The following is a 26,790-nucleotide window of genomic DNA, read 5'->3' as shown; positions in this document are numbered from 1 at the left end:
GTCAGGGGCATGGGATTCAGCACGTCTTTTTGAAGTCCATCTGGGAAGATTCTGAATGTATAACAAGCAGCTGGGCAAGCCTTGTGCTTCCTTATCCAGGAAGCTGTAGGGTGTTCTTCAGCCGTTGTCTCCTGCAGACAACGGAGCAGTCCACGTCTTGATGCAGGTGGTGAAGAAGCTGATGAGAGGAGAGGTTTAGCTCCTCCATCCCTCTCAGTTACATTCAGGTTCAGCTCCTCTGAGCAGCACTTTTGTGGTGAAATCCAAGCCAGTGGGTACCCCACACCTGGGATTCATAATGATATTCCGTCTGCATAATGCAAGGTCAGGTAACAGTGTGGAACTGTGACAACGGGGAAGCTCAATGCTTGTACAAAGAGGGGTAAGGAATAATTAGTTCTGAGTGATACTCACAGGGGTGACAGAATTAATGAGTTTGATATCCTTGACCTTTTTGATATAAAAAATCTTAGAAGAAGGATCTTTAGCACAGGGCTGATATTTTCCCACTGCTGAGTAGTCCAGAAATATGCAAGAAAGCAGATAGACAGTACAGATGTTAAATGCAGGGATGTGTGTAACCAGAACAGCTTGTCTTCCTTTGCCTTGCCACTTTTCTTCCACGTTGAGCTGCTTTTTCTGAAATGAGATCAGCAAATGCAGAGGAAAAAGAAAAAAACACAATGTGGCCTTTGCTATCCCCATTCTTTGTGAGTGGATTGGGGTTTTCTTTTCAGCAAAGGTGCTGATTTGTGGGTTAGTTTTCTGGGCTTATTCACCACATCTTTGCTGCTAATTAGGCAATGGTTTCCCTTGAGCAATGGAAGGAATGGGCAGCAGTGTTGTGATGTTTTCCACTAATACAGGATGTGGGATGAACTACTCTGCAATCAGCTTATCGTAGTCAAATAACTGTATTTTGCCAGCAGGGCAGAGAGGCTTTCGATTTCATGAAAAATATTGCAGCAAGAATGGGAAATTGTGTGCGTTCTCTTTACTGCCATCATCAGACCTGGGGGAAAGGGGGGAGGGGGATTTCCCCACTATTTTTAACCCAATAATGGGGATTTGTTTTTACACTGCATTGCCTTAGACAGCTGACACAGCTGGGGCTCTGAGCCTACCTTAGAGACTCAAGTCCAAAGCTGGACTGAGTAGCTTAGAATGTAATATCTGATTAAAACCTGAAGTGGGGACATCACAGGAAAAGTTATACCCTTGGTCAGATGTCTTCGTCCATTTCATCACTGGCCACAGCACTGACCAGCGGTGCTACTGTCCCTTGTACAAAATCTCTTGTCTACCTTTTCAGGCATTTCTCCCTCCTGTTAGAGGTTTTTAGGCTGGGATGAGGCAAATGGACCATGTGGCTGCTCGGCATCAAATCTGAGTGCTATTTCACACCAAGATGCAGAGCATGGAAGTGCTGGCACAGCCTCCTACTAAGGAGCTGGGAAGTTAAAAACAAGCTGGTGCAATTTGGTATGGCACTTGAGCAGTTCAGGAAGGGGTTTCTATTCTGTCAGATCCAGTAATAGAAGAGAAACAGATTCAGTTACAAAGGTGAGTCCTTGTTTGCCTGTATGCCTAAGAATAAGACTAAGGCTTATATGTCTCCATTAGCTGTGCTGCCACTGAACAGCTTTAACGTGCCTTTATCATTTTCCATCTCTTGATTTACTGCCCACTAGCCTAGCTCTCCATACAAAATGTCCTCTCATTTCCAGCGGTCTGTTTCACTAACACTTTACCTTGGGAACTGGTGTTTACTCATTTAGACATCCATGAATTTACACCTTGTCCATCCTATCCCTTTTCTGGTTTTGCAGCCCTCTAGAGTAACTGGTCTCTCCAGCTTCTTTAAAGAACAGTCCCAATGGGTCTGATGCTGAAGCCACATTCTTGCCCTGAATAGGAAAACTCACTCTCCAGCCTTTCCTGCAGGGAAGGCCTTTCCCACCTGTGGGTTTCCTCCAGGCAGATCCTAGACAGAGCAATAGCTGTATTGGCACTGGAGGTCCCTCAGGGAAAGGTAGGCACCAGTGTTTGGGGCCTGGCTGGAGCAGGCTGTTCTGCATGAATCCTCATTCTGGCTTTGCCTTAGAGGTGAAGGCTGAGAGGAAGAAGAGGTATCATGTACTGCTGGTGTACAGGGGTCAGTCGGGGGGTTTGCCTCCCCATTCCCCTCCATTACATCAACAGTATTGCTGTCATCCAGGTCTGGTGGGTGAGAAAAGTCAGTGTCCAGCTGGCACGGGGCCCCAGGAGGCTGTAAGGCTGCTTTGTCCATCACCTTCTCATTCTGTTTCAGAACTGGTGTTAGCGAGGTGCCTTCACTTGACTGGAGAACCCCAGAAATAGCCATGGCCTGCTGGGATTCTCCTTCCATCTTTTCCATGAGGGAGCTGCTTTGTAAGCCCCGGGTCAGCTTGATACAGTGCAAGAAGTTGTGGGACAACACTGGCATGTCCTCTGCCAGCGTGCAGAGGTCTGGGGAGGGTAGAGCATAGTAAGGCTTGCCATTCCCGCTGCCAATGCCCTCCTGGGTGAAAGGCTCGTAGGTGAAGTATACCTGGCAGGGCTCAATTTCAAAGGAGTTGGAAAGGGGGAAGAAGAAGTAGCCTTGGTCGGTGAAGCAGCTGGATACAGAGTGGCCACTGGTTTCTAAGGGTGGTTCAGGAGTTAGGGTGCCCTTGGAAAGTAGAAGCTGTGATTCCTGGTCATTCTTCTGCATCACCTCAAGCATGGAGATCTCTGGGGTTGTGCTGTTCACACAGTAGGAAGATGTGGAGAATGGGGAGGAGAGCCATTTCTGTTGGGAAAGAAACACAAAGTTTAACACTCGGTGCTTCTCCTGAGCACCCACAGCCATCAAGTGACCTTTTCTCTGTCTAAGCAAGAGTTGCTGAAGGTGGGGAGGGAAATTCGCATTCATGATATCTTATCTGCAGGATTTACAGGGAAATTATGTCTTTCTGTCACTTTGAAATCAAAAGTGGATCTTGTAAGCCTATGTTTTGAGATTTCTGGAGGGTGAATGGAAGATGGAGGATAAAATTAAAAGAAGAAAAAAACGCTACAAGGCTGTAAGATGAAGGTGAAAACATGAAAAGCAGTACTGAGATGCTTGTCATGCAATCTGTTCCTAGGTGCTGAACCAGTTTCTGATACATCTGCATGGCACTGTGCAGATTTCTTGTCTGAAGTGCTCTCCCAGACCCCTTGTGCCTAGATTTCCACACTCATTATGAGTGCATCTATCCTTAAAAACTAACTGGTTTTGGTTACATCCAACTTCATTGCCTTTATGGCCAGTAAAGCCACTTTTTCTAGTCCTTTCTGCACTGAGAAAGTGTCTTCAGTGCCCACTGCACACCCCCAGTGCCCTACTCTGCACTCTTCCCCTGTAGTTCAAGCTTTCTAAGCCTTTTTGCATTTAGGCTTTTCCAAAGCTTTGCTGTCCTCTGGACCTTCTGCAGTTTTTTCCATCCTTCTTAAAGAGAGATGCCCCTTGGGATCCCCTCCTACGCCTTGCATCTGACACTCCCTTTAATGCTGCACAGAATGGTAATTGTCTACTTGCAGCTGCCTGCACTCACAATGAGACCAGGGGAAGGGAGAAAGTGGAGGTGGAGAAAGAAGGAAAAGAGACAACAAGAATTCAGAAAACAGTGAAGCACCACCCAGAGTGATGGCCATTCACATTAGGGGCAGAGGAAAGGCTCAGAGCCAGGAGGAGGAGATCACAGCAGGAAATCTGGGGAGGATCTAGGCAGCCTAGAACAGTCAGGGAGGGCCTGAAGCGGGGTTGAAGGGGACCTGAGAGGCCAGGCTCCCTGCTGCAAGCCCCTTGTTTTCTCCCAGGCTCCCTGTTAGGGGAGCAGCGTGCTGAGGTTTGTGTGGTTTGCTATTTCTCAGTTCTGTAGTTAGAGATGCCTCAGCCGAGTGTCAGGTTTTGGAAGGGCAGAAGGTTTCCTTCGAGCAGAGGACTCGGCAGCTGGTGCTACAGGCACATGTGCCAGGTGTGCATACGTAGGTCTCAAAACTGCCTGCCTGCCCTTAGGCATGTTTAGCTGGACCCTCCTTTCCCTCATTGCTCACTCATATCCTCATGGCTCCATCCCCAGTCCCATACCTGAATGTCACCTCCGTGAACTGAAACAAGTGGGGGGAAGAACTTCTCGGGGTCTGGGATGTGAATTTTCAGGATCTTCTTAAACCTTGAGAAAAGAAAATGAGAAGAAGGATTGAAGCGGGCCCTGATCCTGACCAATCTGGCACTGTGATACAGATAGGAGAAAGTATTGCAGCTCATGGGTGTTACTCTGCTGTGGGGAACAGGTAGAATAAGAGCAAGGCTGAGGGCTGTCTTTGCTCTTGAGTGGACTAAAAAGCAGTAGCTGAGGGATGAGTTGTATAGAGATGGGGTAGTTAAATCTGGTATTGGAAAATACATTGCCCTTAGCCTTTTCCCTGGGGAAGCACAACCAACAGTTCGCTGGTTTCTTCCCTGCCTTGGCTGGTCACCTTAACTTCTCCACCTGCTCCCTTAAGGCCGTATCCTGGTGACAAGCTGGGCAGGTCTCCCTTGTTTCCAAGCTTCATCTGCTGTGAGCTGCCCCCTCTCTGCTTTGCTGACACCACAGTGACTCTGAGCACCATGTGGCCTGAGTGGGACCATCACTGGCAAAGCTGTGGCCACAACTCTCTGTCCTGTTAGCGGGATGCTACATGGTATTGCTAGGACACACTGGCCCTGCAAGCCATCTGAGTATGCCTTGCAGCAGTCCAGAAGCCTCTACTGTACTGGAACCAGCCTGTTGTCACCCTGAGGCATCATAAAGCGATCTAATCTGTTTCTCAGCCCCTCAGAGAGGTTGGCTGATCTTGTCAGCTCTTTTCTGAAGCTTTGCTGTGGGATGCTTTGAGGAAAAACCCTCTTGACCTCTGGAGGCAATCAGTGTACTCTCTGAAGCATCAGAATTTGCTAGTTCTTGCATATAAACTACCTTACATCACTGCAGATGCTATTTTTATTCATGCATGTCTAATCCTTCCCTTGCATCTTACCTCAGCATTATCCTCCATCCAATTCCCCGCGGTTAATTATACTTTGTGAAGAACAGAGGTTTTTTCATCTCTTTCTGTGCCATATAGCTAACACTTCCTCACTTTCATGTTATGACTTAAGGTAAAACACAGTGACTTTCTCAGTATCCATCTTCCTTCAGCATGCTTCTCCTCTTATCCTTACAGAGAAGTCATCCAGGCTCTGCTGCCTCATCCCTGAGAATATTTCTCCCTGCTCCCTGCCATGAACATCAGCACTCTGCTTCCTTGCCCCTGCCCTAAGATGAGAAAACCTGTGGCCTTTTCCAACCTCGCCATCACTCTCTATGTTACTGTATGGGGTAACCTTGCGAGACACTTTCGGTTCTGAACAAAAGCAATGTCTGGGGAGAAACGCCGACAAAGAGATCTTTAAAGCATCAGGTAGATGTTTACCATCATGCGATGAGATACTTCAGGACTGCACAGACAAGGAAGAGGCAGAATTGTACTTCTCACTGTAATCCTTGTGCAACAGAAGTTCTAAGGCAGCTGTTTTTAATTCAGCAAGGGCATGGCACCAGGTCACAGGAGCGTGGCGCAGTGCAATGATGGTGGTAAAACCACATCATCTTGGGTGGTGATATATCTCCCCAGACAAATGCCAGCCTCAAAGGGCTGGGCTATAAACCATATTTTTAAGTCACTCTCTATCCTGAATCACACCAGGTGAAAAATAGGCTGGGTTTTGAGAAGACACACAGAACACAGGAGAGGAACAGAGAGGAAAACAACTCTCATTTACCATTTCAGGGTCCGTAAGTTAATAAGGAAGGCAGTTCCAATGACCACGAAGATGCAAGTGCTCACTATAAGAAACGGCAGTACCGGTTGGGATGTTTCTGCAAGATGAGAGAGAGCAAGGGATTAGCTGTAAAAATTTAGCCAGGATGCTGGAGGTAGGAGCTGCAGCCCTTCCATGGCTATTCAAGGTGATCAAAGTGTGCCTATATTATGATTTTATATAATAGTACAAAATTATGCATAATTATAAAATACAGGGCCTTTATAATAATTTGGTATAATAATATATACAATTATAATATACAGGTCAGATAAATTGAACTATTTTCTGCTGTGTTGTATAGAATGCCTATGAGCTGATACGGGTTTCAGAGTCTACTTAATAGGTAATTTGTGCTAAACAGCTTGAACTCTCTGTTTATAACAGCACCGCAGCTGGGGGTTGCCACAGGTAAGATGCCACAGTCTAGTAGTTGAAGTGCCCATCAACACATCTGTCTCTTTGCAGAGGAAAGCAATGAGTCCTAAAATCAGCTTAAGTGGGACTGGAGGCTTGAAATGGTGTTATGAGTCAATGGGGGAGACAGAGTCATGGGTCTTTGAGAAGGCAGGAGGGCCAAGGATGGAGAAGGTTAGGGGTCGAAGGACTGCCTTCTTTCTTTGGAGAAGTGTAAGAAAGCTTTAGGTTACAGCTTTCCATCATACTTTAGCACTTGGATTAGGAGAAAGAGACTGAGTTCCCACATTGCCAGTGCTGCCAGCACTCCTCAGGCTCGTCTGGTGTCATCTCAAACTTTTCTTAATCTGTCTCTTTCACACACATCTTCCTAGTGCACCTTTTCTTGATCTTGCTCTTGTGGTTCCTGCCTCCTCTGCCTGCCCCTCATCTCCCTCCATCCCTCACAGCCCTTGGTCTGGGCCTGCAGAGCATCTCTGGAGTAGTTGTGAGGAAGCAGAGAAGAGTAAAAGAAGGTGGAGACATTTTTAGGACATTCTTTGCCTGTCCTTGAGACGCTACTCAGATCACTTTGTCTCCTCTGCCTCTGGTACCCTGGTTATCTTTGGGTCTTGGTTGCTATGACAACTGTTTGCGGCTGTATCCTATTCACTGACATCACACACTGTCAAAATTTGATCACCACAGCAACACAGTGCCCTTTCTAAACATAACTCCTCTGTTTATACCAGCACCAGGCGGCACAACAAGGAGGGGCTGAGCAGGGGCAGAGTAGGGGTGACATGAGAAGGAATAACCTCCATCTGCTTATCTTTTGGAAAAGAAATGACAGAGACCACAGCCAATCACTCACTGAAGAGACTTGCTCAGGGCACTGTCTTTCAAGCTGGAGGTGTCCTCAATGATGCGGTTCACAGCAATGACTGATGTCTCAACAGACCTGCTCAGCCTGGAGAAGAGAAGGCTGTGTAGAGACCTCATAGCAGCCTTCCAGTATCTGAAGGGAACTAACAAGGATGCCAGAGAGGGACCCTTTATCAGGGACTGTAGTGATAGAACAAGGGGTAACAGTTTTAAACTTAAACAGGGGAAGTTCAGGTTAGATAAAAGGAAGAAGTTCTTTACTGTGAGGATGGTGAGGCACTGGAACGGGTTGCCCAAAGAAGTGATAAATGCTGCATCTCTGGCAGTGCTCAAGGCCAGGTTGGACAGCACCATGGGTGACATGGACTAGTGTGAGGTGTCCCTGCCCATGGCAGGGGGGCTGGAACTTAAAGTCCTTTCTAACCCTAACTATTCTATGATTCTATGTGTGTAAGTCTCTTCCACTCTCTGCTCAACTTTGCTTCCCAGTTCCAGTGTCCTTTGTTTCAGGAACTGAGCACTCTGTTTTACTTCATCTCACCAATCAATGGCTCCAAAGAACTGGACCATTTGAGAAAGGTGGATTTATGTTGCTATTTCACATTAGTACCTGGGAAATTGCCAGTCCTGGCCACTGCTTCTGCAGGTCAGACATCTGGCCTTGTTGCTTCTGGGGAAGCAGTCCTTATTTTACATCTTGTGGATATTCCCTGGCTTCTGGAAGTCAGAGGGGCTCTGCTGGGGACAAGAAGTCTTTGTCCTTAAGCTCTGTTGAGCCAGCCTGACCTAATGGATTAGGAGAGACAGATGGTTTCCAACATTTCAAGCTGTCAACACCATCCTCCCTACCCATCTTCCTTCAGCTTCTCAGACTGCTTTGGTGCTTCTACCTCGTTTTCCCCGAGTCTCTGTTTTCCCTTCCATATCAGACTGCCTGACTCTGATCCTTACGGTCAGCATGAGTCCTCCACAGTATCGTCTCGCTCCAGTCGCTCCACACGCCTTTGCAGATGCTTGAGGCACTTGGCCTTGCACGGACAGCTGCCTCGTATTTCGTGTTGGGTGAAAGGCTCTCAAACACCACCCACATCTGGTCTTGCATAATGGTGAAGTTCCTGGCCTCCTGGGAGCAGGGTAAAATTAGAGCGTCATCAACAACCCTGGCTTACAGCCTCACGTAACCATCCCTTCCAAGGCCCTCACAGAGGACCTATCTCAGATCCCTACACCTCATGCACTGCTTGTCCAACCTGGAGGAAAATTCTTCCTCACTTTGCTTTTTTCACCCCTTTCAGTCTGCCCTGGAGCTGTCTGTATTTCTTTGTGACAGCACTAAGTAAAATAGGATTCCCATCTGCCTCCATGTCATCAACCAACGCTAGCAGCAGGTGACACAGATAAAAGAATGGGGGGTGTCATCTGCTCTCCAGCTTCACCAAAACTGGTTTCATCCTGAGAGGTGCCACAGGAGCAGGTCCTTTGTATGGTGACAGGTCCAGTACCCCCCTCTGTACTCACTTGCCAGGACTCAGTTGTGTTTCGGTACCGCACTTGGTATTCCCGCTCCCCATCCAAATAGTGAGAGGAGATATTCAGGCTCCATGTTAAGTTGTATGTATTTTCAGTTTTGTGAACCAGCTGAAGATTGCTTGGGGGCCTCAGCTTTACTGGAAAGAAAAAGGAGCAGGGCTGATACCTCCACACTGTCTGTCCATAACAGGACTTCATTGCAGCAGGGCTGGTGTCTTGGTTGTGCTCAAAGGCTCCAGCCAGCCATGGCAGAGAGTTTGTGAGCTCCCTCCCTCTGTTTCCTCTTCTTCCCCACTGTCACTGACAGCAAAAGGCCTGTTGTCTCTGGGCTACGTTAAAGGCAGTTCCTCCTGTGAGCCTGTGAGAGTGGCCCCTGCAGTCAGTGCCATCAATCAGCCATGGTCATGCATCCTGTCCTGTGGGGCTGATCCACAAGGCAACTGTATGGACAGAGACTGCAGCCACAGGGCATGGAGTTACACAGACTGTCCAGGGTGATCCTTTCCAACCCCTGACTCTAGCCATGCTTTCTTAAGCCTCACCTTGCAGCTGCCCTATTGAATGTCTCCTTGAATGAGGTAAGCTCACGCATCCAACAAAAAAATGACCCAAGCAGATGTTTTTCTGCTGGATTAGTGAGTTGAACTCTTTCAGCAAAGACTGGTGCATGCCAAAGCTGGCTTAAAAGAGGGTGGAAGCACATATGTGGTAGGAGGGGTAGGGGAAGAGATGCAAGACTTTCTCTCCTTCCTGCACCATGTCTTTTTCAGGAGGTCAACTGAGCTAACATTGAAGCCAGAAGTCCTAGCACAAAGCATTCTTATTTAACAGTGTCCCAGATACAGGACAGGAAGTGGCTGGCATGATGCTGCATGTTAGAGGTGCAAGTGGCAGGAATAAACTTGCTTCATTTGTGTCAGTTGTAGAAGCGGACGAGGAAAAGACACTGGTCTAAAATCAGCTATGGTGTTGCATAGGGGTGGATGGGAAAAGAAATTAGCTCTCATTTCATATGGAAACTTCAGAGACTGCAAGACAGATGAGTACTCACTGTTTGCAAGTGGACTGAAATCTTCTATTTGCACGGGTACAGACCTATTCTCTCCAACCTGGCAATGGACTGACATGGTAAGACTGTCTGCAGTGGTGAAGCATTGAGCCTGCAAAGAAAATTTACCATTAGTGACAGTGATGGCTCATCAATAAGCACCCATATTTCTAAGCATTGCCTATACATAAGAGGTTTAGGAACACTTGACAATAAATATGGACGATATCTGTGGCTGAAAGGTGAGTGAGAAATCAAAGATGCGTATTTCATGTGGTTGGATTTTGTTGTTCATTGGCTAGAAGGGCACAAAATATTGCAACATGCCAGTTTGCTAGGATTGCTGTATGTGCTGACTAAGGAGGAAAGGAGTTACATTCCATGAGTGACATTTATTGAGAAAAAATATTCTTACTAAAACATTTTGTCTTCATTGATAAGACTGAGATGACTTTAACTATTACTCTTGAAATGCAATGATACTAAAGGCCCACATACATCGTATAGTATTAAATAAGCAATAGGAAATCAGCTTGATTAGAAAGAAAAGATTTTGGGGCTGTTTACCAACCATGCAATTTGTCTTTGCACTTGATGTGCAAATGTTAAGAAAGCTTGTCTGTCATTAGACCTGGTTGTGAGTTTATCACAATTAATTATCAGGGAAATGGTGTTAACCTCTTCAAGGAAATGAGGTCAAGAGGTGACTTCAGAGCTGGTGGCGATGTCCATCCCTCCTCAGAAGAAGGGATTAGGGACAAAACCAAGTAGTTGAGACATGGGACACTGAATGTGGTCTGTCCGGCATGGCCCAGCTCACAATGAAGCCAATCCCTTCTGCAGGGGATCGCGCAGGGGCGAGGTATATTAGCATACAACACCAAACCCAATTCTAGAACTGCAGTCAGGTTTGGGCTTTTTACACTGATGCTGGGGGGTCACACTGTTTATATACCCAAAACCCATGTGAAAGTCCACCTTGTCATTAGCCAGGATATCCCAAATGAATTACTCACATTATTGTTTTTGCTGAAGGTCTTGATGCATCTCCTCAGTCTTGTTGTGTGTTCTGCCTTGGGTAATTCACAGTGCTTCTTGATTTTTTCAGAGAAGAGAGAGAACCTGGGACTTTAAACAGAACTCCAGTGAGCTGGGAAGCTGTTTCGCATGGCACAGGGAATGACAGGTTGGGAAAGTATCTGTGGAGTTACAGCTGAGGGGGTATCAGACTGAGCTGCCTGCTCCAGCTGTAAGGCCAGATCAAGCCTGGACTTGCTGATGGTGGTGAGAGGTGGTGTTCTAGAGCCCTGCTGGTCAAGCAATAGCACGGTTCCAAATTTGGTCCAAATTCCAGCCCCAGTCTCTGTGATTCGCACACATGGAGCAGCATAAATGTTGTGGATTTCTAGGTGCATGCACCAGGCCCCAGAATACATTTGCCCATCTCACCGCATTGAAGGTGTCTCTATGACAGTCATGAGCAACCCACACACTGCCAGAATCACACTGAGCCTTTCCTTACGACAGACACCCAGGGAAGCCCTGGGGTAAGCTGGTGAGTCTCTTGGCTGGAGATGTCATACTTGGAGAGCACAGAGACTTAGCCAGCTCCCACTGTAGTACTGGTCACACACCTACCCCTCTACTGGGAGACATGTGGGAGAGAAAGACATCATGAACTAAGAGAGATGAAGGGGCCAGGGCAGATAAGGGGAAAATTATTTTACCTCATTTATTGTTACTCAAGGTGCAACATCCCAGCTCATCCTGGCAATGGACTTTGTATAACTTTAATTCCACCCACCCCATCCTCCTTTTCCACTGAAAATTCCTTTCAGTCCAGAGAGTGGCTACCAAGGAAAAGGGATTTTTTGGGAAATGAAGCACAAGCACAGCTATGGAGCTGGAAGATGGGCTGTGCTAGACAGTGTGGGACTGTTAGATAGCAAACACTGAGCAGTGGCCCACATCTCAGACCACATGAGGTTAGCGATGGAGTTCAAGACAAAGCCACTTCGGTCTGTGACTCCACTAAGCCTGGCCTGGGGAGGGAGAGCCTACACTGTTGACAAGTTCTAAACTTCCCAGGACACTTCCTATTCAAAGCATTGGCTTTCCTCATCCTCTCCAGTCACCCACCTGTCACAGAAGGGTAACTTGGATAAAATCTCCAGCTGGCATGGTGCTTCAGCCAGGTCCTTGCCTGGGGTCCAGTCGCAGAAGAGAGCTGCCCGTGAGTCATACCAACAAGTGAGGCTGGAGGCACCTGCCGGCAGAGAAGATATGGACAGTAACATGGCTGAATTAGCATTAACCATCATATCAGACAATCCTGCCCCATCCCAAACTACAGACTGACTCCTTTGCTGGATAACTGTCTCCAAGTAAGAAAGGCAGAACCACTCCTCTGTGTCACAGAATCATAGAATAGTTAGGGCTGGAAAGGACCTTAAGGTTATCTAGTGCCAATCCCCCTGCCATGGGCAAGGACACCTCACACTAGACCATGTCACCCAAGGCTCTGTCCAACCTGGCCTTGAACACTGCCAGGGATGGAGCATTTACCACTTCTTTGGGCAACCCATCCCTGTGCCTCAGCACCCTCACAGTAAAGAACTTCTTCCTAATATCAAGCCTGAGCTTCCCTGTTTAAGTTTGAACCCTTTACCTCTTGTCCTTGGAGGCTGATGTGCTTATAAGAGACCTGTAGCTGTTACAGCCTCCTCTGGCTGTATGTTACAACATGAACTTGGCACAACAACAGACCGTGACACAAACACTCCTCTGTCTGACTCCCCACCCTGCTTGTGCAGCTGGCATAGGTGAGGAGAATCACTTCTTACCTTGTGCTGAGTCTGATGCCCAGGAGAGAGGTGTGAGGCTGAACAGCCAGAGATGACATAGAAGCAGCAAAGAGGGCTTCATCTGTACCGGTGACACACTGAAAGAGAAAAGATGCCATCCAACATGTCTCAGCAATGCAAATTAGGAAGATGTCATCCCGCAGGAGGTATTCACTGTCCTCAGGTAGGGCTCAAAGCCAGTGGCAATATTCCAGGCTCAGGAACTAACACCTCTTCCACTCCAGTTCGTGCTCTCCTCTCACCACCTCATTGTTTTCCTGCCTTGGGTGCTTTGCTCAGCACTGAAACAATTTTCAGTGCAGCACAGATAGGCTGTTTGCAGGAGTAGTGCCTCCTGAAAATGCATGTGTGAGTGCACAGCAGTCTGCATGTGCTGTTTCAGGCTGCTTGCTGACTCAGGTAGAGAGTGCTGCCTTGCTCGCACATGGCTTGTGCTTTGAAGAGGATCTCTTTTTGGTAAGCCCCAGGGCTGAAATAAGTAGGTGCCTGCTGAGTAAGTGGGGACTCTGGCTGCAACTGATGAAAGTTAGTTACACAGCTCATGGCTTAGGAGGTAGGTTTTGAATAGCTTGTTTCAGACAGGGTGGGAAATCTGGGAGAAGGAGGAGTTTACCAGGTTCTGGGAAGTCAAGGCTTTAGTATACCACAAAACATTACATAGTCATGTACAAACCAAGCACCATCCTCGCATCCTCATCCTGCACTGCCTTGGAAGAAGCTGTGCTTTCCTGCCGTGCTCACCTTTCATCAAGCTTGGAGCCCAGGCAGAGCTGAGCTAAATAAGACATAGTCCAGCTGGATCCTACTGGGACTACCAGGGGGTGGGAAGAGAGGGTTTATAAAGGGCTGGCATGAGGCATAATATTGATTCCGTTCATGATAAAAGATTAGGTTCAGAGGAAGAAAAACATGACGACAATGCATTAACAGACAAAGGGGAGAGAAAGAGAGTGAAAGAAAGCAGGCGGTGTAGTTGTGAAGATGCAGAGTATGATTTGAGAGGACTGTGGAGAGACAGAGAGATAAATAAGTGCTCAGCCCTCCCCAACCGTGACATTCAGTTTGTCAGACTGAAACTCCTTCCAAGATGCTTTTCAAATCAGCCACCCCCATATGGGAGAGAGCTGGCATCACCCCCTTTACCTTTCAGCTGTGGGCACCAAGAGGTCCTGATGAAGGGAGTCCCCGGGGTTCAGGTCGTAGAGTTGGGTGAATGCAGGTGCTGGACATCAAACAGTGAGGGGAATGGGGAGAGGAGAACAGAGAGGGATGGAGGTGGATATCCTAGCTCAGTGCATGTCCAGGTGTCAGCCAGTGCTGCTGGCACAAGAGTTGCTTCCAGCCTGGCGGTTCTGCACATGCATGGTCTTGTACATGCACGGTCTTGTACATGCACGGTCTCTATTTGTCTTCTCCCTCTCACCTTTGCACAGGAAGCTGCAGCTCACTTGCCTTGTCAGAATGAGACGAGGCCCCAGAGTATCGAAAAGGCTAGTGAGGCCGAGAATAAAAAGCCCCAAACCACGTCCTACTTCCTGCTGGTAAAGCAATAGGTGCAGAAACAAGGGTGGAGGGATCAGGTGTCAGTTTGCAGCGCTCGTATGTACTGGGACCAGTTTGTAACTATAGCTGGGGAGCCAGAGAGAGAGAGGAGGACCTATTCTCTTGAGACACGGGCAAGAGACCCACAGCTTTCTTTTCCATACACCCAAGCAGATTGCTCAAATCACTCTCAGGGTCTGCACAGGTGCACAGATCACTTTGAAATGGAGGACAGCAGTCTGTCTGTCATAGAAATACCATGGACCACTTTGTGAAGAATAACTCAAGACGCTGACCTAATCAACACTAGAATGAAACCAGCCTCCACATCACTGCCCCAGTTTCAGACGATCCATCCTGGGTCTGAGCGGGAGTGGAACGAGGGCAGTGCTGAGTGTGAACAAGCTTGAGGCACAGACTTCACACTTGCAGGTGGTGTGACACCACAGGGACACCCATCCGGTGGCCTCCCTACACAGTGGTACACCCCACTCGCTCCACAGAAGGAAGAATCACTGCCTCCAATGTGAGCCTTGCAGCTAGTCCAGGCAGGCAGCACCACCCCGCAGTACCTTCAGTGCCTGTTTGGCATAGCTTGTCCACTCAACAGGCCAGATAGAGATGCACAAAATATGCCCATCTTATTCCAGAGCTTCATGCACCCTCACCTTCACGGATATATAACCTCTAATGGTCCCTGCAAGTTAGTTTTAGCTGTCTTTCACCACAGGCAGACATCTTACCCTGGGTGAAGACTTTGCCATCATATCCAAAGCCAAGACAGAGGCACAAATGCAAATCCACAGCCTGATGGTTGCCCATTTCACAGGCATGTGTATGCATACGTGTTCCTGCACACCTCTCTTTTTCCATGCACGAATACAATTCTCCGAAGTGCAGCACATTGTGTTTCCTGTCTGGTCTGGGCTGCACGAAGATGGCCGCTGGTGTGGGGCCAGATGACAAGAATCTCTGTTTATATACACAGTGGTAACCACGCTCCTCACCTTTTTCTCCTAGAGCAGCTCACGGCCTGAGCTGAGGTCCAGCAAGCAGGTTTTGCTGACCAAAAGCTGTAGGAGGCTAATCGCAGGTCTGCAGGCAGTTCCTTTTTAAAGACTCTATAAACATGGAGGATGGGATCTCCTTTAACAAAAGGATCTTGGTTTCAGGTAGAGGAAAAAGGGTGTGGGAGGTGGATGAGTCTTTAGTCACAGGCAACCAGCCCAGAGAGTGGATCTCAGAAGATATTAGACCTCAAACAGAAACAGTGTTGGAGCAAAACAGTGGTTTGAAGGCTGCAATAGTGGATCTTCATGGCCACTTCTGGGGGAGCACTGCAGTTAATCCACCATCAAGCACTCACTTAGCCAGCAGTCAGGAGTGCAACACCTCTTTCCTTACCATGCATGGCATGGACCAGGAGTCTGAGAGGTGCCACTTGTATGCTCCTGCTTATCATCTGAAGACTCCTGATATGGCCATTGTGAGGGCAACCAGGGAATCTGATCAGCCAGCAGTTGTTGAAGAGGTGCAGGGGAGAGGATGGGCTGGTGCTCTCCTGCAGTGGTAATTGCTGACTGTGGTGGTTGAAGCCTGGAGATTCCCACCAGGGTGGAGCTGTAATGGCATGTATTATCAGGGCACAGACCACCTTTCCCAGGAACTCTTAAAATGAATGCAGCTTGCTCTGGTGCAGAAGTCCTCAGCTGAAGCAATGAAATCCTCTTGGTATCACCAGCTTTGTGGCTGCAATGGAATGAGTACTCATGTTAACCATCATTTTTCCCATTTGTCCTTCAGACTGAGAAATCAGCAGTTTCCTTCAAACTACAGATCACTTTGGGAAAACAAGAGCACAAAGAGCCCATTTTTTATTGTTCATCTGAGAATCATAGAATTACAGAATGATCTGGGTTGGAAAGACCTTAAGATCATCTAGTTCCAACCCCCTGCCATGGGCAGGGACACCTCACACTAAACCATGTCGCCCAAGGCTCTGTCAACCTTGAACACTGCCAGGGGTGGATCATTCAATACTTCTCTGGGCAGCCCATTCCAGTGCCTCACCACCCTCACAGTAAAGAACTTCTTCCTTATATCTAACCTGAACTTCCCCTGTTTAAGTTTTAACCCGTTACCCAGTCACTACAGTCCCTAATGAAGAGTCCCTCCCCAGCATCCCTATAGGCCCCCTTCAGATACTGGAAGGCTGCTATGAGGTCTCCATGCAGCCTTCTCTTCTCCGGGCTGAACAACCCCAAATTTCTCAGCCTGTCTTCATATGGGAGGTGCTCCAGTCCCCTGATCATCCTCGTGGTCTTCCTCTGGACTTGTTCCAACAGCTCCATGTCCTTCTTATGTTGAGGACACCAGAACTGCACACAATACTCCAGGTGGGTGTCTCACGAAAGCTAAAGGGCAGCCAGTTCCTTGGAGATTGTTTTTTCTAGATCTGGGTCTCTACACTAGATATTCATGCAGATTTTCTGATACCTAGTAGTAAGAACTGATGTCACACTGAAGATTTTCCCACTGAGACTCCTAATCTAGAGCCAGCTCTCCTTCCACCTTTGCTTAACAGTAGTAAGGTGTCTACCTTTGCCAGGTGTGACTGGAATTGATTGACTTTTCTAAAACTGTGAAAGGAAGGGGAATGCTCTGTTGAATCAGCTAACAGGCAGCCGAACACCAATGTGTGTAGACACAGACAGGCTCAGCATGTCTGGTTTCCATTGGAAACACCATTTAAAATGTACTAAAGCAACAACTGTACGGCATAATTAGGAAAGGGTTTCCTACCCAGGCATGATACCATGACTGTGTCCAGATTCCATCTGATGCAGATAAATACACTTGCTATATGCACAGTTTTCAAACTTGATTGACCAGGAAGTTGTGCTGCTGAGAATATAGCACTTTTTTATCTCCTTTACACCAGAGATGGTGCCATTTGTAATGTAAGAAGCCAAACCCACATTGTCAAAAACACACGCAAGGTGTTCTTGTGATTACCTTCCTGTCCTCATAATGGTGACTGAGATGGGTGAACTCACTAGTCAGCGTTGTTGTTTTGTGTTAAAGCAAGCAGGTAAAAGTGTGCTGTTGGAGGTTTGGTTAAAGGTATTGTTTGGGCCAGAATGGTGTTTCAGGGGCAGTGTAAGTTTTAAAGATCCTCAAGTCTGGGACAGGTGCTTATGCACAGGCTCATCTTTCCCCCTTCATTCTGCTTTCATTCAGCACTGTTGAAGTTTCTCAATCTCTAGTTGCGCGTCTACTGAGAGTCTCTGCAGAATGGCAGAGTTGAATGAGAGAATAAAGAGAGCAAAGCAGCATGAAGCATTGTGTGGTGTCGAGCTACACCATGTTTGCTCAACTCATCAGCTGCCATCAGGCTAGGCACATCCCTTCCCTTTGCTGGCTTTCAGCTGGGACTGGAGTCCCAGGCTAATTGGGATGCCTTGCCTGTGCTTTACAAACCACCCAGCTCACCAGGGGTAAGTTCAGTGTAGTGAGAGGCTCTATAGATCCATCTCAGTGCCCTGATCCCATGGTGCTCTGGAGTGGAGCAGTGGGAAGGGTGCAGAGTGAGCAGGAGGTGAGGGGATGAGGGCAGAGATGCCCTAATGGCCACCAAAGTTTGCTTCCTGACAGGATACACTGTGAAGGCCTCTAGACGCTCTGTAGGTCTGGTACTTTCCAAATAATGTTGTTTTAACTATAACCTTTACATTTAATTTCCTGCCGTTCATATATGTGAGCTTCTGAAAACTACATCACTCTACATCTGCCCTTATTTTCCCCTTAAATTGTGGTTCTACTCCGAAAAATGTCTATAAAAATGGCCCTGTGGGGAACCAGTGGTTGGTGTATCAGTGAGCTCTTTACTGAATCTGTTCACAATGCAAGACTAAAATAGGCTTTGTCTCGTATCAAAATGGCAACCTTGGGCTGACATTAAAGAGGGCTTTTTTCCTCCTGCTCAATCATCCCTAGGGATATTGTTGCTTCAGGCTCAATGCTGCCATTGGCTGAATCTCCATCACCATGTTAAAGTGAAGAAGCATTTAAGCAATGGAGTTTAAATTGTTGTATCAGGTACCACAATAGAATAACCATGCTGGGCAGCAAGTGTTAAGCCCACCTACACACCAGATGATATTCCGGTTCCTTCCCTTCCAACTTGTGTCCCAAAGAAAGTGTCCTGATAGATCTGCCTGATAAAAGCAGGAGACATCAAATACATGCTTGAATACACAAAATGTTCAGAAGTAGGGATTTCCTAGCCTTGCAGGCTGCAGAAGAGCATGGATAGAAGGGGTAGGAAGCTGAGGCATTTGCAGGCACCATCACCCACAGCAAGTCTGGGGCTACAGGTGGGAGGGGATGGAGGAGGTGCTCACTTTCACTCTCTGACAGTGATGGTCACAGGACCAGAGAAGTGGGGAAACAAGGGTGGGAGGGAAAGCATGCTGCTTTCGAGCAGTTTCACTCCTAGCCTGTCTGGCTGTGAACACACAGCTATGAAATCATGAGCACGAGCACAGGACAATCACGAGATGCCCCCACTCAGAACCTGAGCCCTGGCTCCTCAATATGTTTAGGTTGAACTAGACAGTGCCAGGACTTTGGTCTGAAGGACTGGAGCCCATGCAGCAGATTAAAGGTTTAAGAAAGCTACTCAGTGTGGATGCCTGCCCCCCTAATGGGTGCTTGTGGTGCCAGAAGGGCTGCTCAGACCTGGAGTCCCTGCATACACACACTCATGGAAGACCTGGGCTGTCACAGAAGGGTCATTGAGGACCCTGGGCCTGGCACTCTCTGCTCCTCAGTGCCCTTGGGCTCAGCAACATGAAAGAAGGCCAGTACCTATGCCCTTTTCTGATCCCGTGGACACAGTATGGGACAAACAGCAGGCATTTGAGACACAGCAGTGTGGCAAGTGATCTCTGCCAGCTGAATCTAATGCAGCATCTGTGAATGCAGATTTTCTTAGTATGGTTCATCTGCGATGGAAAACTCACCATCCTTCCTGAACTGGAAGGAAGGTAGTGTACCCATGGGACTGTCAACATGTTTGTACAGGTCTCACATCCTCTCTGTGTCTCAATTTCCACACAGAGAAAGGGGCGTAAAGGACACCTTCCCATCTTTTTCAAGAACTGAGATCCACAGACCAGGCACCAGATCCTTGATCACATACAGGTGTCCACTGCCCAAGTCTGTGGGGATATTGACTTCCAGTATTAATCCATGCCTGTGCAAGTCCCTGAGGGTTCCCTGGGGCTGAATGCTGAAGATGCATGGCCAGAGCATCTACAGGTCATGGACCTGTATTGAAGATGGAGTGCCTGTGCGAAATACATGATCTACAGGAGGGCAGCATTGATTCAGAGACCAGCCTTACGCCAAATCTGTGCCTGAGAAAGATAATGAGCTGAATGCTGGCCAATTTGCTGTTCAGCACCAGTGACTGCTCTTGTCCTTGAGGGAAATCATTACCTTGTTACCTGGGCGGTCTTGGAAAGATACAGCCCTTCTCTGTCTTGCAGCCTGCCAATGTGTCAACTCTCTCTCTATTTAAAGTTAGAGGGGCTTGTGTGCTTGACAAGCCTAATATGAAGCAATGATGGCTTCAGATCTAATAAATTGAGAAGAATTCAGAGATTTATTGTACATTGAAAACTGCTTGAAGGCAAGACATGATACTGCAAGGAGATTCTTGAGAATAAACCCTCCGGTGCTTTGATTAGTGAGGCTCGCTCCCAATTTAATCACATTTCCCTTCCTTCTCTACAGGAAAAAATCATTTCAACAACCACCACCATTCTGCTCAGAGCTCTCCTTCCTCCTTCTCCGTTTTCTTCACCTCTGTGCCTGAGCACTGCCTAGAAAGGGAGTTAATTAGGTGGTTGATTTTGGTCTAAAATGATGTCATGCTTATCCAAAGGCCAGCCCCCTGCTCCTCCTTAAGCTGTTCTGGGGTCACTGGTTGGTGACTATGGCAGTTATTACCTTTCATGTCATTAAAATGCCTGAACAGAAATTACTTGTTTAGAGGTAGCTGCCTGTCTCCCCACAGCTTGCTGCTCAGGCTCAGTCAGGAAAGCCATTCTTTCCCTTCCTCTGTGGTTTCCCGGATCCAGGCTTTCCATCTGCCCCTCTAATATTGTTCCATAGGATCCCTTGATTCTCTCTTCACCACCTTGGGAGGCAGAAGATGTGATAAGGAACAGCTATAAACAGTGTGCCTGTATGGAAGGAATGGAAGAGAATGGTGAAGTCCAGGTCCACAACCTGACCAAAGGACTTGAGGACACTTCACTCCCCCAAGCATTGTACTGCCTTGTGAAACAGGTCAGCCCAAAGGGCTCCTCATCCCTCAGGGTTTCATCTGTGGGCTTGTTCCTCTGGGCACTTTTCCTTTCTCTGAGGTGAACTGCCCACAGCACAGTGGCTCTACAGCCTGGTGAGGCTTTTGGGTATGGCTGTGTGGAACTGAAAGCCAGTTTTCTGGCTGCGGGGCTGGAATAGGAAAGACTGTTTGTTAGTGGCAATCCAGATCCTGGTGAATGCTGCAAGACCACCACTGGGAGAAAAAACAAGCAGTGTGGAAATTACTATTTTCCCCACTTCTGGTCTCTGAGTACCCTAAAGGTGCTCCTTGAGAGATGTGACACAAAGGCCTTTACATGTAATACATTCCAGTTTTGTTGCTGTAACACAAAGCCCAAGCCACATCTCACCACATCTCTTCACCCATTGACTTTGCCTGTATTTGGGACATGGGATGAGGAGATCTTAGGGGAAATAGGATTTGATTCCTTGAGAGAAAGACAAAACCAGTGTGTCACATTCCTCCTCTTCTGTTCCTCTCAGTGGCACGCATGGACAAGAGGGGAATGCCCTTTAGAATATCACCATTTCCTGTTACTCCAGGACCTCCCACACGAGAAGCAGGAAAAGGCACAGAGCATTGAAGCAGTTCATCATTTCATCCTCCCTCTCCTTGCAGCTCAAAAGCACAATTGCATCTGTCGCAGCCAGCGTGGGGCTAGGAGGGCTATCTTGGGCAAGGTGTTGTTCCCTATGGTCTGGAGCAGGCTGCGGTGGAAGGGGCATGGCCTCTGCCTGCACCTGTGCACACATCCGTGAGCACAAACACAAACATGCACGTACACAGTGGGGTAACACAGAGGGGGTCAAGCACTTGGCTCCATTCAAATGCTTACCCTGGAGCCAGCCCAAGGACAACACACGTCCGCAGGTACCAGGGTCCCTTCCCTCAGCCATGGTCTCCCCAGGTGGGACCTTAATTCTATGGGGAAACTTGTGCTATTGCTTTCATGTTTTAAGGATGAGGGTGTCAGTACATTTCCCCAGAAAGGATCCCCCCTTTCTTCCTGCTCTTCACACCCATTTCACAGGCAGCAGGTTCCTTCATCAGAGATGCTCAGTGTCCAGCGGCTGCTGAAAAGGATTGCTTGGGGTTCTTTTTTCCCCTTTGGTCTTGGAAGGGATGCTGGCAGCCTGGTGCAGGATCTCTCCCCCCTCCCGTGCCTCAGCCCCTGTGCGGGGGGAGGAAGAGCGTGGGTAGTGGAAGGAGTTGTGGTCCCAGATGTGCGAGTGGTTGCAGGGTAGAAACAGCAAACCCCGGACAAACAGCAGTGCGGCTCAGCTGAGAGCCAGCGCTGCGGGCTTGCGTCACTGACCTTTTCCTCTCGCCCTCCTCAGTCCTCACCTGACCCTCCCACCGCTTCCCCTGCACTTTGCACTGAGAAGTCTCCCTCTCCGTGCATTGCAGTGGAGGGCTGGCACAGGAATGTAAAAGGGAGGAGTGGAAAAACAAGCCCAGAACAGCCCTGCAGCAAAGAGAAGGCAACACATTAATCCTCTATCGGTTTCCCCAGAGCTCAGGTTGCCACCTTGCAGAACAAGATGGTCAGGGGCTGAGCCAAGGCACCACTGCCTGGTCTAGCCATCGTGATGGCAGCATAGCTGTTCTGCCTCCACAGTTGGCGGGGCTGGGGTAAAGGGTGAGAAGCAAGCTTGTCCCAGGGTCAGGGGTGTGCTTCAGACTCTGGCATATTTTGAACAAATGGAATTTAAAAACACAAAGAACATTTCAAAGCCTTGTGGGACCAAGGCTGAAACATGGTGCAACTGTAAAAGCCTGTGTAAGTCTTCTGAAGAGCCAAACAATGCCACCAGCATACCACATGGGGAGAAGCAGAAGTTAGGGCAAAGCAAGGGCTTGGGAGGTGCTTTGGGCTGTGTGTGGAATTGTAATTCTGTGGGCCCTTGGCCTGGAAGATGTGCTGAATTGCTGCCTGTGGTGGCAGGGCACAGGGCTTGGTTGCCTGGGAAGTCCTTCCTTGTGATCTGCCCCACTCCACTACTTCAGGGGAAGAACTGAGGATGTATGGGGACAAAAATAAAACCATCTCTGTAATGGAGAATACCATGAGCCCAGAAAAGCATGTGTGGGGCAAACAGGAGAATTCAGTGAGCCTCAGGCACCCCATGGAAGATGCTTTGCCCACATCTTGCTCTAGGACACGTTGTGCCAAACACCTGGAGGTAGTCAGGAGCAGGGACCAGAACAGTGAAGATGAAGCCTGCAGGATGTGTGTCAGACAGGAGACCTGCTCTTCTTCCTCACCGTGGTCATTCACTTCCTCTGGCTACTTCGGAGCATTGCAACTGTCCTCAGTAGCATCCAGTGAGGCTTCGTCACACTTCCCACCTCAGAGGTGCTCTCCAGCTTGCATTGTCTGGGCTCCCTGGCAGACAAGGCACCTCAGCAGCCTTCAGGTGAATGCAGGTCAGCATCTCGAAGGCATGGATGCGAGTAGGTTAAATGAATCAAGAAACAGCCCAGTCTCACAGCTCCCACTCACCCACAGCTGGATTCCCAGCCTTCCCAGGTGGATGGGGACCCCCCTGCTCCCTAGCTTATCCAACCCAAGAGTTCTTGGGAAAAGTGTGAGATTTTGCAATAGTGCCCTGGTTATTTGTGAGTTAAGTGACATGAACTCAAGCGACGGGATGGTCTGTGGGTTGATAAACTGTCAGAAGCCTTTGACTTAAACCTTCTGCCCTAGCAGTCACTGTGATACAACTGCATGGAGAGAGATCACAGAGGGCTTGTGGGACAAGGGGGAGGCACGTCAGGAGGTGACGGAGCAGCGCGTGTACCAAAGAATCCTGGAGCATCAGCCCCCCTCTACCCACCTCCTGGTAGCATCTTCAGAGCGAGCCAGGCTTGCAAAGGGCAAGTTTCCATTGGCAGGAAGGTGAGAGATGTCCATATGGGGCTCGTATGTGCATGGGTACACGTGTGGGTGTCACAGCAGGGCGCACACTGAGCTGCCCTCTGAAGCCCACCATGGCTAAGCAAGAGCTCATTTCACCACTGGTCAGAGGTGGGCCATGCCATGTGAGGCAGTAGAACGACTGACCTCAGCAATGCAGCTCTGCCCCATCATCCACACAGCCACAGGCACGGTTCACATCCAGCCCTTTGGGCCCAGCAGCAGCTCCCAGCCAGCAATGGGAAAGGGAAGGTGAGAAAAACAGGAGATCTGGGGCAGGACCAACCCACTGCTGGCATCTGGCTGCGATGCACTGCATGGAGGGAGGCAGGGGCTCTGCTTGCAGCACTGAGCGATGCTGGCTTGGACGTTGTATCACCCCTTTCTCCCTCCACAGACTCTGTGAGATAAACAAGGCTGAGGCGTGAGTGCAGCAGGTTGTCCGGGTGGTTTGGGAGGGGAGAGGCAACAGCAGGCTGGAGCAGAGAGGAAACGTTATGTGTTTCAGTCTGGTGGCCACCTGAATGATGCACAAATGCCTGATGTGGGGCAGACTCTGCACCATCATGATGCTCAAGGTGCTGCCAGACACATTTCCCATGGCTTCCCCACTTGTGACAGAGAGTCAAGGGAGATACAGAGCTAGGTCCAGCTGTGCTGAGCCCCTGCCCTCCCTGGTCCTTCGGGTGCAGGGTTCACCAGTGCTTATCTAAGTGCCCCCAGCAAAGTCAAAGGTCTCCTCTTCTTGCCCTGCTTCTCTCTTCCCATTTTCCACAGCTATTACATGGCAAGGAGCTATTGCAGGGCCTTCAGCTTCTCCTGAGCTGGACTTGACATGTGCTTTCTTCCCCAGAGATAGCACCATATCCTGCCCTTTACCTCCTCTCTCCAACTCTCCCCCCTCCTTTCATACCTGCAAGACCACAAACCGGCAGGAAACCAGTTTAAAGGGCCATCCCCTTGGCAGATACCTTCAACAAGCCTGAGACATGGCCACAGAGTCCTTTGCAGCAGAGCTTCACCCTGTCAGGGTAAAAGAGAGGAATGGCCCCAGGAGCAGAGCTGAATCTGCCCATGCCAGGTCATGCTTCCTGCTCTCAGCCCATGAGAGAGGTCCTGACTGTCACCAGCCCCAGGCTCACATACCACAGGGCAGCACCATTGCACGGAAAACAGACCGGACCTGGGTGAATGGAGATCTCATGGCTTTCAGGGCATGGCTGCACCCACTGGCAGGGCAGCAGGGCAGGTCTGACCCCTTGCTCCTTCTACACCATTGCAGAGTCCACCTTGCCTTACCTGAGCCTGACCTACAGCAATTCCCTGGTAGGCATTCATAGTGTGATTGGTGGCCCTGGTTACAGACCCCACCTGTTACCGCGCATCTTAGCCCCAAAGGATTTGGCTGAAGAAGCTTTTCAGGTGGTGCTTTTTTCTCAAAGTGGGTAGCTTGAAAGAGTGAATCATAGAAGTCTTTTCTAGAAGGTCTGGCTACATGTTTCCTCTCCTCCCTCCTTCCTCACCTTTTGTAAGTCTGATAAAGTCACATCCAATCTACCAGCATCTCACCTCAAGGGGCCAGGGACGTGCACAAGCACAACCCCTGCACTTCCTGAAGACACATTTCTACCTGTTTTCTCAGAAGTAAACAAAAACTGTGAAGAAGGCTGAGCTCTGACCTGCCGAGTATTGCATTTACTTGATATATATAGCCCTAGCTCTGGACTAATTATGTTTTCCACCCCTTGCCAAACAAAGCATCTGGTACATGTCAAACCACAGGAGAAGCTATGTGAAGATGATTTAAGTTCAAAACAGAAGGTCCTATATGGGCTTCTCCGCTTGTTTTCTTGTCCACTTCTCCACTTCAGCGGGAGTCTCCTCAGTTCAAACCCCAAATAAAAGAGAAACACCACAGGGAAAACAGAAAGCACTCACACATACAAAGTTCTTGATAGAAGGATGTGGTGAAAATGTCACAAGAGTCCGATACCCCTTAAGGGAACCCCAGCATTAGCCCAGTCTTCCTCAGTATAATTAATTTTTTGAACCCTAATCCTATAAACCATTGTATTGTCCTGTTTTTTTTTTTTTTGGTAATTTCCAAAGAATCCTTCCTTGAATTTGTTTAAAGTTTTCCCAGCAAAGAGGAAATTACCCTAAATATCTTTAGGGTAATGGTTCTCCACAAAGTAAACAGAATATTGCCAAGGATTGCCATGGGAAGTTTCAGAACTGAGTTAGACTTTGTACGTGTCTCTTTCAGGTCACTGTCTTTTCCACCACACTTTTTGGTGATAACCAGAGATAGAAGGAATAGGCTGGGAGGAAAAAACAGATGTAAGTGCAAAACAAACAGCAAAAAAAGTTTAATATCACTGAAAAAAAAATATGTACAAAAGTTCTTGGAGTTTGTTTGGTTTTGTAACATAAAGCACCATTAATTCCACAGTACGTTACAACTCAGCCTACTACACCTTCCAGAAAGCACCCAATACTCCTGAAATCTGATTTAGCACCAAGGGTTTGCCATCTTGTTTAGCACCAAGAAGCCTGTTAAACACACCCTTTGGTCCCCCTGCCCTCCTCTCTCATGTGCAGCAGGCACTATCTGGCTGCTTATGAGACCTGTCACTGGCATTCAAACACCAAAGAGAAAAGGAGGAAGAAGGAAGCTTGTTTCTGGAGATATTGTGTCTTAGAGAGGCTTTTTTCTCTCCAGGGAGACACAGGGGCACTATACTCTGTAAATAGACAATACCTGGGTTTGCAGCCAGTTGAGGAAGAGAAAAAGGGATTTGGACCTGAGCATCTCCTCCAGCATGCTGCTTTCAGGCATGCTATGGCCTGAAATCCTACCTCTGAGCAATTCCACGTGCTTGACCTACTAAGGGAGGGGAAGAAACTCACAGCCTCCTTTCATTCCCATGATCCCATCATCACATGTTTTCCTGGGAAAAACCCAGCTTTGCCTCAGTGAAACCTTGCTGTTATACCCACTGCCTCAAGTGACAGTGGTGGGGAGGATCCAGGGCAGAAAGTGCCTGAAATTCATTCCAGTCTATACAGCTTCCTTAGCAAAGCAGGGAGGGTAAGAGAGAAAACGTCCGGAAATTTTCTCAAGTTCATTTTTAACATTTAGCCTGGGTCCTTCTGCCTTTGCCAGCCTGGGCTGAGTGTACTGGACCTGGTCCTGTAAAACAATGCGTATCTCCTGTGGGAGAGCTCTGGAAGTCCCAGGCACAGATTACAGCTAATCATGAGACTGCAGAAGCTAGATGAGTCAAAAGACTTCATTAGCAGTGGTGGGCAGTGGAG

The 26,790-nt window shown here is 48.4% G+C and overlaps 1 protein-coding gene across 2 annotated transcripts; it reads right to left on the bottom strand.

The window, feature by feature from the left end:
• Positions 1-1,625: 1,625 nt before the first annotated feature.
• Positions 1,626-14,079, bottom strand: IL2RB (interleukin 2 receptor subunit beta). Of its 2 annotated transcripts, none has more exons than XM_057420653.1 (10): positions 14,040-14,079; positions 12,596-12,693; positions 11,892-12,018; positions 10,769-10,874; positions 9,756-9,864; positions 8,693-8,841; positions 8,126-8,297; positions 5,855-5,951; positions 4,136-4,220; positions 1,626-2,812 (listed from the first exon to the last, which is right to left on the bottom strand). In XM_057420653.1, exons 2-10 carry the CDS (start codon positions 12,675-12,677, stop codon positions 1,985-1,987), a joined length of 1,755 nt encoding a protein of 584 aa, XP_057276636.1. In that variant the 5' UTR covers positions 12,678-12,693; positions 14,040-14,079; the 3' UTR covers positions 1,626-1,984. The 2 variants fall into 2 exon arrangements, with proteins under 2 accessions (XP_057276636.1, XP_057276635.1); XM_057420652.1 differs by lacking the exon at positions 14,040-14,079 and adding an exon at positions 13,760-13,990.
• Positions 14,080-26,790: the final 12,711 nt, after the last annotated feature.

The sequence above is a fragment of the Pezoporus wallicus genome, unplaced genomic scaffold, assembly GCF_028554395.1.
Source record: "Pezoporus wallicus isolate ANWC-B61680 ecotype Strahan unplaced genomic scaffold, APGP_CSIRO_Pwel_v1 contig_2871, whole genome shotgun sequence".
Taxonomy (NCBI): Eukaryota; Metazoa; Chordata; class Aves; order Psittaciformes; family Psittacidae; genus Pezoporus; species Pezoporus wallicus.
This window is presented reverse-complemented; position numbering and strand designations above follow the sequence as displayed.